The following is a 12067-nucleotide window of genomic DNA, read 5'->3' as shown; positions in this document are numbered from 1 at the left end:
AGCAAGTGTGACCCTACATACATGTTGCCTTTTCCCTGCCTCCCTCTTTTTATTCATACATACTTAGAATGTGAATTAGCAATAAAAAGTCTCGTATATAAAGTAATTCTTCGTATATAAAGTATCGATCATTTAGAGATAATATGTCGAAGAAACAAATTGATCGATTACTTTCATTCTACTTCGACTTCGCGTAGACCGTTCGTAATACACTTTCTAATTGAAAAATCGAGGAAAAGAGAGAATCGATTTTCCAGATGCTTTTAAACATAGGTACCTTCTCTCTAACGCATTTCTAACTACCACACGTTCTCTCTGGGATGCATCTGTCGGTTAAATCGTAGCATCCGAGCCGCTATACGTCAAACAGTAACATTCGTCACGTGTACTAAACGACTAATGCGCTTTCTAAAATCTCATTCGTCTAACACAAGGAAGATTTTTCTACCGATATCTAGTACAATACGAAATTTGATTCAATTTTCTCGAGAATTGAACTGAAAAAGATTGAAATGAAACTAGGAGTAGGAAGTATTCGAAAAACAACGACGATTCCCGCTTTCCTTATGAAAACGTTTTATATAACGATAACTAACAATCGCTCTCCTTCCTTTTTGTTATCCAGTATATCTAATTCTGATTACATTCATGATACATATTCCACGCTACACTAAGCATTTATTAAGCTTAGAATAATAAGAACTCATCGAGCTCGTGCACGCTTCGCATATTATTGCTTATTTTTTCGTCAGTTGGAATGCAACATTTGACGTGTGTAAACGATCAACAGATATTAGTGCAATAATTATCACTTACTTAAGATTCGCTATTGTACTTTTCAAGGAAAAGATACGTCGATAATTTCTTGTAAATAAAATGAAAGAGAAGTTTCCGGCGAGATAGGAAAAATATAAAGATCCGATTACATCTAGGAGAAGTGCAAGTCAGAGCGCGATTTAAATTTTACGAAGTGTAGAGAGGGAAGGAGTTCTAAGCTCGTCCGTCGTAATTCTGCGTGCTCGTTTTCGACGCGCAACCATATCTTATCTAAACCGATACTAATCTGCAAAAGATAACATTCCTTTGGCGCGAGGAACTGTATTCGTGAGTTTCTACGAATTTATTTGTCTCGTGGAACAATTGGTTCGATAAGAGAGTGAAAAAAAAAAAAAAAAGAAAAAAATAATGTTTTAACAAGCCTTTCTTTGATAATGAGTTCGATCATCGAAGCATTTTGTCATCGAATGGAAGATTTCGGTTTCTACGAAATTTCCTCTGCAATCGGTCAAAGAATAAATAAAATAAAATCTAAAGTAGATTTAACGTAGCCTTGTACCTTGTAGACCTCGGAAAAGAAACCAGCGCCAATTTTCTCCATGTAAAAGTCATCGAGACGATTCAAGGAAGCAACGGCGTGCCTTAGCGCTTGACAGGATGCACCGGTTCTCCTCTTGGTGGAGGTACCATCTTGGAAGGAGTCACCGGAGCAAGAGTTCAGTCCACACAAATTTCCCTCCATCTCAGTTGGTCTCCAAGTGTCACGAGTTTTTTCACGATCCTTGTAACTTCTCGGCGAGGATTGCAATTCGGTCGGTAAATCCTGAATGACGAAGTCGATGCAATTTTGTTGCAAAAGTTCGGCTGGTGTTCGGGCAAGATTGTTGCGATGATGATGATGGTGATGATGATGTTGATGATGATGATAATGATCCTTGGGCTCGCCTCTTTCCGTCGTTCTTTCAAAGCAACAAGGATTGTCACCCGTCGAGTTCGACCTAGACGCGGATTTTTGTGTGACTCGTGTTTGATGAACGGTCGAAGTAGCGCTCGTCAGGATCGTCGAAGGATCGACAAACTCCTCGACGACGCTCGGAACTTCGTCGACGCTTTCAGAGGTAGCATCGTTGTTTTTCGATTGAACAAAGTCTCTGAAGTTAGACTTGCACGAAGACAATTCTCTGCTAATTGCAAATTCTCGACTACCGACAGAGTGTTTTCTCGTCAGTTTTGACTCGAGATTCGAAGAGCTGATGGCAATCCTTTGGGATCTCGGCGAGAGACAACCAATAGAAGTTTTCGTAGTTGTACTCGACAGACCAGGGCAATTGGGATTGGAAGAACATCTGTGGATCCTTGTAGAGTCCTTGATGGAAGAAGAGGATTTATTGCTGGATTGCAGGTTCCTGTTTGTCGAGAACGTAGCTTGTTGCTCCTTTCTCGTGGCTCCGTTTATCTCCGTAACGGAGGACGAAGTGGATAGGGGTAAGGAACGATCTTGCGAAGGATTACACGGCAATGACTCGGATAACACCGGACACCAAGACTTTGCCTTCTCATCGGAAGTACTAGATTGAACAGTTGGTACTTCGTAACACGAAAGGCACGTCGTCCCAGTCGTTGGCCTGACGTAAGGGACTTTATTCGTAGGATTTTGATGGGGTGGTCCAGGGCCTGCGTTCGAATTGATACTGGATGGCACCTTCCCGAACATCCTCGCTGTTATTCCTCCAACTTCCACTCTGTGTAGCACGAATAATAACTGCGCGATAAAGTTCGACGATGATGGTACCGCATTGCCATATAAACGACACTCCTCGATGTCAATGTTAATGACGAATTAGAAGAGATTAATTCTTCTTAAATTCGAATCAGCAACGACGCTTCTTCGGGAAGACTTCCAAGTTATGCGAGCTCTCTAAACTAATCTAACAGCTTGGCATCTCTCTCTCTCTCTCTCTCAACTTCGAAAGTCTCCTCTTTTGGCAGTAGAATCACGATTTTAAATCACAGTCGATCGTTTAAGAACGATCATTCGAAACGATCGGAAAGGAAGACTCTGTTGTCTCATCGATTGGCACACGTTCTCTTCTCTTGAATGAACTTTCAAAATTCTCTTGTTCCTTTCGTACCTACGACATGAATACGTCTATGAGTTAAATAATATCCGGAATAACTTACTGAATAACTACTGTAAAGTCGATTAAAATTTATATTTGAAAAAGAAAAAGAAAAAGAAAAAAATGATCGCCACAATTATTTCATTGAAATACGTTTCTACGGTGTATTTGTATCGCGTAAAAAGCATCGAATTGATCGACGCGCGAATAGCTACGATCGTTACCGGTAAACCGATTATCTGGTTAGTTACGTAAACGAACTCGCTTGGACGCATTCTAATCTTAATTGAATACGGTAAGGAACATCTATTTCATACTCGGCTATATACGTATAGACGCGCGGATAATAATTTATCATCATTATTAATAATTTAAAAAGGAAAAATACATTCGAATCCTTTCGTGCTCGCACGTTGAATAATTTAAGTATATTAATTTATTCGTTATAACGATCGACCACAATTAAGATCGGTGCATCGGTAAATCTTTTTTTATTAGCCAGCTAAACACACGTAGTTATTAATAAGCCGATAAAAATGTAATGTGTCGCGATTCTTGTCGAAACCAAATATACAAAATTCGTTCCACGTGCTGGTAATTACGAAGATGGGATCAAATCAAATTTTCCTTTTTTTTTTCTCTTTCTGTATTCTTAACTTAATATAGGTCTATCAGGATTTACAATTTGCCCGTATATAATTACTTCAAGCAGTTTATCTCGAGCGAACACCTTACGACGAGTTATTCGCTTCGAGTTATTTAAACAATTTTTTGTTATTCGATAACATTTGAAAATATTATTCGAAATGCGCCAATCAGTGCTCAATGATCAACGTTGCACATGATTATTGGGAAAAATAAGATGATGATGATGATGATGCTTTTTTGTAACGAGCCAAAGATTATTTGTTCGTCTTTTATATAAGCATCATTAATAAGCAGAATACTAAGAAATATTGAAAATGAAAACTTGGACAATATCTACACACCTGTTCCTGTTATTTTTTCTCTTCACGTTCCAAGGCACGCTCGTTCGACGTTTCTTTTCTCGACGTCAACATCACCGTCAACGTCGTCGTCGTCGTCGTCGTTCACCAGATAGCAACGGAATTAAGAAGAAAAGCGAATCGTTTTTCTTGCAAGGAGAAATCGTTTTCTCGAGGAGCCTTGGCAGGCAGACGACTGCACGTACTTGGATGATTTTAGAAGACCTTGAACCACGGTGGAGAATTCGTAGCGGGGCAGAGTGAGCACCGAACGTCGTCGATGGGTTTCCTTCGTCTCGACGATGTCCACCAACACGTCGTTTTTCTTTCTATCCTTTTCTCTCTTTTTCCTCATCCAAGTCGGGCTGTCACTTTTCTGTTTACGACGCTAAGTTAACTCGAGACGACACCGCGACACCCTCCTTCTGTCTAGCACAGACTCTGCCCTCTCTCTCTCTTTCTCTCTTCTTCGTCTCGAGGAGATAAGTCAGGATTAAGGTAACGAACAAGCGCCGCCTCAATTTCACCTATCTGCTATCTTCTTCCTTCTCCTGAATAAATTCACGAAGGACGCTCGTCCACGCGCCTTCTTCTTCGTCGTCGTCGTCGTTGTTGATGTTGTTGTTGTTGTTGTTGTTGTTGTTGTTGTTATTGTTGTCGTCGTCGTCGTCGTCGTCGTCGTCGTCGTCGTCGTCGTCGTCGTCGTTGTCGTCGTCGTCGTCGTCTTCCTCGTGTAATCGTACAAACGAGAAAAACACACTCACTACCACCAGTAGTGGCAAACGCATAGGCACATTTACGCTCGCGCGCACTAACTCACTCTCTCACGCATCCAAACATACACATCCAAAGCACTAGGTCCATCTCGGAAAAGAAGGAGAATCCCAGAGTGTGCTTCGTGTATATTAACTGCTACTACTGCAACGGTGGTAGAGTATTCCCGTAGTGGTGCGTTCTTTCGTTGCACGGGAGAATAACGAATGTTTTTAAAGACAACCAAACACTTTCACACCACGCGACGTTGATCGGCGCGCACTGAATTTTCACGACGGCACGTCCGGAGTTTCTTTTCACGCTCTCCCTCTCTCTTTCTCACTCTATTTTTCTCCCTCTCCTTCCCGTTTTCTCGCGCTCTCTCCGTCGCGCGCGCGAAGAGAACGCACTCAGCGAACAACGCTAGACAGCAGCCATTACGGATATGAATGAGGGTGCGGGATTGGGCGCCTCCTTCTGGTCATACCAGAACTTACTGTGAGTCCTTTCCCTTCCGTCAATGGCGCTTCGCATCGACGTTGATAGAACGAACATTGCTATATTACATATTCTTATTTATGCAACGAATTTTTTTCTTTCAATGCTAGGAATTAAGAAAGGATACAAAAAAAATGTTTAAAATGCTCTACCATATCGAGTATTTTTTATATATCAGACATCATCAATGTTTTCCCAAATATGTCCAATATTCTTAAATAAATTGATTCCATGATTTCCCTATGATCATTCTTTCATAAAAGATTAAACAATGGATTCGGATTATCAATATTATGGAGAAATTTGATCACAAAAACGAAAGTACGATGCTTCGCACGGGAAAACAATTTGTGAGAATTTTCTGTTCTCTTCTCTCCCAACAACGTTTACGTATATGTGTGTTTGTATACATACATAAGCGGGTATGTGCGTTTAGCGGAGTATTTTTTAACGCTTTTTATAAATTCCAATGAAAGTGTGAGAATTCTCATATGCGTATAACAATGCCTTTCACCGTTTCAATTGTTCATTCTGCTCTAGGACAGATCAAGACGATGAAAGTATAGTTAATGAATTTTTCATGTAATACGAAACTAGAACGATTAGTAGAAAAAATGCATGACTAAAATAAATAATATTTTGAAGTGCACCTTCTTCTTCTTCTTCTTCTTCATTCAAGTGCGATAGTCCACGATGATTCCCGTTAATTACTTGTTTAAAAACTATTATTTCCTTTAAACGATAAACTGTACATGGAAAATTTACGTTCAATTATCGATTTGTATATGTATATATATATATTTTTTTTTATATTTATTTTATAGGAAGAGTGAATCAAAAAATAGTTACGAAAAAATTAATGTTTTCAATGATTAAAAACATCTAATATCATAACGCGGAAAGTGTTAGCGCCAAGGAACTTTTTGCGCGGCTATGTTGCTCAACATGTTAATTTCTAACCTAATTTGTTTCGACGTCGATGCACTCACGTAATTATTTTTATAGCAATCCGCATGCTAACAAACAAGGGCAAAAATTGGAAATAATATAAACATTATATTATAGAGACGTTTTTAAATAAATAAAAGAAAAGGATGGCAAAGTTTTGTCTGAGTAAGTTCTTTTGCAATTGTAAAGAAATCAGTAAATAAATCATAGGTTAAGAAGTTTTTCCAATTACTGACAAAATTTAGAATGTTCTCATTTTGCACATTTTATTATCTTATTTAACATAAATTTTTTTTTAACAGAGAAACCAAGTAAACGTATACCGGCAAGAAAGAGATATAAAATAGAAAAGAAGGTCAGAGAACATAATCGAAAGATGAGGAAAGAAGCTAAAAAAAAATTGAAAGGTATCTTGCAAATTTGAGTTTGTTAAATTATATTATAAATCATGATATCTATTTATAAAATACTTCTCTTTAAAATAGGAAAACCTAAGGTAATCGAAGTTCCAAATCAGTGCCCATTTAAAGAAGATATACTCAAAGAAGTAGAAGCAATGAAAAAGCAAAATGAGGAAGAGAAGAAGAAACAGCGCGAAGCTGCACGAGAAAAGAAACGTGATGAACTTGCAAGGAATGGCCTACAAGGATTGGTACAAGAGGCACAAAAGAAAGACGATGAACATGACATAGCTATGGATACGGATGACAAAAGTCAAGAAATTAAAAACGCTGTTGCCAGAGAAGAAAATTCATTGAAGGCATATTACAAAGAATTTAAGAAAGTTTTAGATGCTGCTGACGTTATTTTAGAAGTTGTTGACGCACGAGATCCGTTAGGTACTAGATGCAAACAGGTAAATAAAAAAATATATACGGCAAATAAATACATAGATAATTATCAAGAATAACATAGCCAGCTTAATTAATTATCTTAATTTAGGTAGAAGAAGCTGTACAATCGGCAAAGGGTAATAAGAGATTAGTTATAGTGTTGAATAAAGCGGATCTTGTACCACGAGAAAATTTAGATCAATGGTTGAAGTATTTGCGTGGGAGTTTACCAGCGATTGCATTTAAAGCTTCTACTCAAGATCAAGCCAAAAGATTAGGCAGAAGAAAATTGGGAAAGAAAACAGAGCACATGATTCAAGGTGGAACATGTTTTGGTGCTGAACTATTATTATCCTTACTAGGAAATTATTGTAGAAATAGTGGTAATATAAAGACAAGTATTAGAGTAGGAGTTGTTGGACTTCCGAATGTCGGAAAATCGAGTGTTATTAATTCTCTAAAACGAAGTAGAGCATGTAATGTTGGAAGTACACCAGGTATATTTTGAATATACAAAAATATCAAAAATTGAATATACAATCTAGCAATTCTTTTTATTTCTTTCATAATGATTACTATTTTTGTTTCCTCCTGTAGGAGTCACAAAAGCAATGCAAGCAGTACAATTGGATTCAAAAATAAAATTATTAGATTCTCCTGGTATAGTTTTTGCTGGTCGTCAATCGTCAAATGAAGATGATTCGTCCGTAGCTCTTAAAAATGCAGTAAAGGTTCAAGCTCTTAAGGATCCCTATACACCAGCTACTGCAATTTTGCGAAGAATTTCTAAACAGCATATCATGGAATTATACGATATCCCTGAATTTTCTACACCCGAGGAATTTTTTGCTTTGAAAGCAAAAAGAATGGGAAAATTTAAGAAAGGTGGCGTTCCAAATCAATTAGCCGCTGCACGTTGTGTTTTAGAAGATTGGAATTCAGGAAAAATTAGGTATGTCCTCTACCAAATACCCAGGTATATCTATCTCTCTTAAATTTCCTATTATATTCTCGAAATTGTACTTTAGGTATTATACAGTGCCACCTGAGCAGCCAATATGCCACTTATCCGCAGAGATTGTCAGTAAAATGGCTAAAGAATTTGATATTGAAAGTTTTGCTGCTGAAGAAAGAATGATGTTAGATAATGTAGAAGCAGCAAGTAAAGAGAGTATAAAGGAACCTGTATTATTTGACAGTACAGGGCCTGTTACATCAGTTATGGAAGTGGAAATTCAGAAAGATGCAGTAAGTAGACGTTTGTGTCATCCAATGTTCCAATATATGAAAGTATATTCCGTCTGTCATTTAGGAATTCAAGTTAGAAAAAAGATTAAAGAAGAAGCTCGAGACTAAGCCTAAATTAATTTCTACCGAGCAAAAGAAAAAGACGGATCCGCTATTTGAATTGGAGGGTAATCAAAAATTAAATAAACTACAGAAGCTTCAATACAAAAAAGATAAAAAAGATAAAGCTCGAAGAGGTACCAGACGTTTATCTTTATAAAAGAACAATGTGAACTTATAAAATCTTTGTAAATTTATTTAATAAATATCAATTATAAAATTTTAGAGAAAGCAACTGCAACACTAGCGGATAAATTGGGAGAATTTAATCTGACGACATCCGAAAATTATGATTTCAATACTGATTTTACAGCAACGTAAATTAACGCCTGTTTAATTTATAATTCCTGTGATCTTTAAAAGCCTTTGATGTATTGTATATCCTGTATAAAAAAAAGTCAATCTAAGATAACAAATGTAAAATAAAAATAATTGTTCACAACATGAGATACATAAATAAAACTTTATAATTGTTTATCTTTCAATATGTGGCAATTAGTAAACATGTGTCCCTTTGATAACCATTTATAAAATATTTATAATCATTAGCGTAGGAGCGATATGATATTGACTGGGCTATTTTAAAAATCGCGAGAAAATTATACAAAAAAAAAAAAAAAAACTCGGTGGATAGAGTAGCAATGTCATTACGTAAAATTCATTCCAACGATATTTTTTATATATTATCATCAAACTGATGATTAAAACGTAGTCTCATGCTCTCAACGAGACTCGAATAGATATATATTTAGTTGAAAAATAATAGACAATTTTCCACTTATTCTAAGTGCTAATAATTTAAGAGAACGAACCTTTTATTATCGTTCGTTCTTATGACTTACGTAAACTATAAACGAGTTTAAAATGGCCCATTCTTTCGCTAATGTTCTTATTACTATCGTATTCGTGATGATGCGAGAACTAACGAACGAAGAAAAGTTTTCCGAATGAAATCTGTCAGGACGAACTTTCTAACGAAATCTTAAGCGATTTAATATATATTTAATTCTTCTTTTTACAAGTAAGTATAATTCATAAATAAAATTTATATAAGCTCCTTTTTTAAATAAATATCTTAGAGCTGAAAACTAAAGATAAATTATTATGATTTCATTATTCATGAATCAATAAATTTTCTATCTATAAATCAAAAAAATAATCGTAACGCAATGTCAATAGTTTATCGAATGAATTTAAGATATAACGTCTAGAAAAATTAATCATTTATAAGTATAAGATAAAATACATTGAGTGTACAATTTTCTTCAATTTATTGCTTGCACGAGGGATCCGTCCTTTATAAAGACAGTTGTGTAATCAAGTAGAACATATTTGCCGTCAGTTACGCGAACATGATACATTGATTCGAATTTCTTACTTCTACGCATAATTTTTTGAAGAAACAGAAGTATGAATCGTGCTACCGATGAAAGTGAGAAAAATATTAATATGAAGGAGATAAAATTGCCTTCGATACGACCACCTGGGCCGATTAAAATTTGGAAGACGATAGATGTATTCAAAACTATTGATGGTGAATCGAAACCCGTGAAGATCGTTTTACAAGAAATACCAGAGGATAGATACGAGGATATTCTTGATTATATGGTTACGTATTTCGTCATAGATGAGCCTTGCTGTGTCAGTCTCAGTGAGTAGTACAATTATTCGTACAATTTATTTATTTATCAATAGGCGTACATAGTCCATCGTCTTTATGATTCTCCTCTTCCTTTTGTTCTTATCGTCATTATTCTTATCTTTCTGTTATCGTGAAATCTGTCGCAAATTTTTTATATATATATTGATTTATTTGTTTACGATTAATCTGGAAAAAAATGTCTATATGACATCTAAACGAGATAATAATTAGCAAAAATATCTCGATATGATATCTTTTTTATATTTTAATATAAAAAAAAAAAAAAAAAAAAAAAAAAAAAAAAAAAAAAAAAAAAAAAATGAACGAATGTGATCGCGTTTATAGATTTAAAGGAAGACCCAGTGGCTGTACAAGAATTACGAAATATATGGACAATTATTTTAAACCAAGGATTGTCAGTCGGTGCTTTTCTCGTGGATCCAAAGGGAGGTAAACCCGAAATAGTAGGAACAAACATAATAGGCTATGAGATTAAAGACGACAATAGAAAACTCGATAATTATAAGGTACCTAAATAACGCATTGTACATTGGACATGTATCTTGTAATTATACAATGTACTTGCGGCCAAAAAGAAAAAAAAGAAAAAAAAAAAAACATTTCAAGCACGATTACTCATTTTTTTCCTAGATTCAAGAATGTTTAGCTAAGGATTTAATTGATCCTGTAATGAAATTGTGCAAAGATGCAAAGATTTACGAGCATTATAACACGGACAGATACATGTTTGCTTTTGGCTTGAGCGTTCATCCTTCTTATCGTGGCCATAAACTTGGTGCGCAGATTTTAAGTGTAAGGTGAGGAAATTTTTTTATACTTTCTCATATCGATGAATTAGTATTGAGTATTACAATGATAATATTTTTTCTATCACTTAGGGAACAAATTGGCCGAGAGTATAATATCGGCGTGACGGCGACAATATTTAGTTCGACGATTTCTCAAAAATCAGCTGCTCGTTGTGGATTCGAAGTTCTTTTAGCTAAAGATTACGATCAGATATTAAACGAGGAAGGAAAGGAAATCTTTCCTGGTATTAAATTTAAGACATTCAAAGTGATGGGAAGAAGATTGTATTGAAATATCCTCGTCTGTTTTTTCTCACTTCTTTGATATTAAAAAGCACCGTAAACGTCTAGATGTCAAGAGAAATCATTAGCAATTCGATCGCTAAGCGTATGAAATGAAATCGAGGAGAGGGAAAAAAAAAGAAGAAATGAAAGAGGGAAAAATAGAAGTAATTAAAATTGATTAGCGTAATGCTGTACGACGTGTTGCGAAATCAAATGCCTATCTTCGTGTTTTGCATCTGAAATTTTAATTATTTATAACAGCCCTTCTGCCAGACCGTTATTTATTGCCTCGCAGAACCTCGCAAATACGGGTGAACGTGTTTCCGTTCGAACGATCAGCTTTTGCATCCGAATGCACTTCGGTAAATTATTGCACGTTTGAATGTTAACGAAAAAATACGGGAGATCTTTTGAGTACTCCGATAAATAGTATTTAGTAATTTTCACCACTCGATTTCATTTGAAAGTCAAATTTTTCCAATAATTAAAAGACGATATATATGTTAGATATATATGTTAGAAGGCAATCGAATAATAATATTGCATAAACATAAATTGTTAGGTATTTCGTATAAAATGTTAATCAAATTAAGGATGTCTCATGCGAAAAACTTATGTAAAAATAATGTTTTTTCTACGATGGCATTGCGAAGAAAAGTTGTAACAATTTCAGGATACACTTTGATAGTTGCTAGAAGGAGGATCACTAGGATTCAGTCGTTCATTCTCCCTCCCCTTTTCGTTCCTCTTGCTTTCCCTCCATCGGCGTGCTCTTTCCCTAGCGTGCGCGCGAATTCAGTCATCGTCGGCGATCTTTTCAAGCGACTACTCTCTCCGCTCTTCCTTCAGTTGCGTTCCGCGCTTCGTACGAGTTAGTGTATTCTTCGTCATTCTCTTATTCGCTCTCTCTCTCTCTCTCTCTCCCTCCCTCTCTTTCTTTATAACATAATATCAAACTATTTATATTTTTTACATTTATAGATCGGACGTATTCCCTCGTCGTTTCAACGATCAGTTTCGTTTCTTCGTCGATTTATTATTAAACGTTTCTATTTGCAAAAACGCGAAA

At 35.8% G+C, this 12067-nt stretch overlaps 3 protein-coding genes across 4 annotated transcripts in view; 2 read left to right on the top strand and 1 right to left on the bottom strand.

The window, feature by feature from the left end:
• The window catches only part of LOC124428449 (probable serine/threonine-protein kinase DDB_G0282963), a 16595-nt gene extending 10768 nt beyond the window's left edge, over positions 1-5827 (bottom strand). Inside the window, exons 1-2 of the mRNA XM_046972479.1 lie at positions 3887-5827; positions 1337-2909 (exon numbers count right to left, since the gene is read on the bottom strand). Coding sequence (XP_046828435.1) covers positions 1337-2491 — 1155 coding nt within the window. The 5' untranslated portion in view covers positions 2492-2909; positions 3887-5827. The remainder of the gene's footprint in view (positions 1-1336; positions 2910-3886) is intronic.
• Positions 5828-6058: 231 nt separating this feature from the next.
• Positions 6059-8765, top strand: LOC124428452 (guanine nucleotide-binding protein-like 3 homolog). Its single transcript, XM_046972484.1, has 8 exons — positions 6059-6247; positions 6385-6489; positions 6568-6938; positions 7025-7412; positions 7513-7867; positions 7944-8163; positions 8228-8399; positions 8489-8765. Exons 1-8 carry the CDS (start codon positions 6229-6231, stop codon positions 8581-8583), a joined length of 1725 nt encoding a protein of 574 aa, XP_046828440.1. The 5' UTR covers positions 6059-6228; the 3' UTR covers positions 8584-8765.
• Positions 8766-9151: 386 nt separating this feature from the next.
• Positions 9152-11699, top strand: LOC124428301. Of its 2 annotated transcripts, XM_046972236.1 has the most exons (5): positions 9152-9283; positions 9663-9913; positions 10250-10431; positions 10556-10722; positions 10804-11699. In XM_046972236.1, the coding sequence occupies exons 2-5, from the start codon at positions 9673-9675 to the stop codon at positions 11003-11005; spliced, it is 792 nt and encodes a 263-aa protein (XP_046828192.1). In that variant the 5' UTR covers positions 9152-9283; positions 9663-9672; the 3' UTR covers positions 11006-11699. The 2 variants fall into 2 exon arrangements, with proteins under 2 accessions (XP_046828192.1, XP_046828190.1); XM_046972234.1 differs by lacking the exon at positions 9152-9283 and having other exon boundaries at positions 9559-9913.
• Positions 11700-12067: the final 368 nt, after the last annotated feature.

The sequence above is a fragment of the Vespa crabro genome, chromosome 12, assembly GCF_910589235.1.
Source record: "Vespa crabro chromosome 12, iyVesCrab1.2, whole genome shotgun sequence".
Classification (NCBI taxonomy): Eukaryota; Metazoa; Arthropoda; class Insecta; order Hymenoptera; family Vespidae; genus Vespa; species Vespa crabro.
This window is presented reverse-complemented; position numbering and strand designations above follow the sequence as displayed.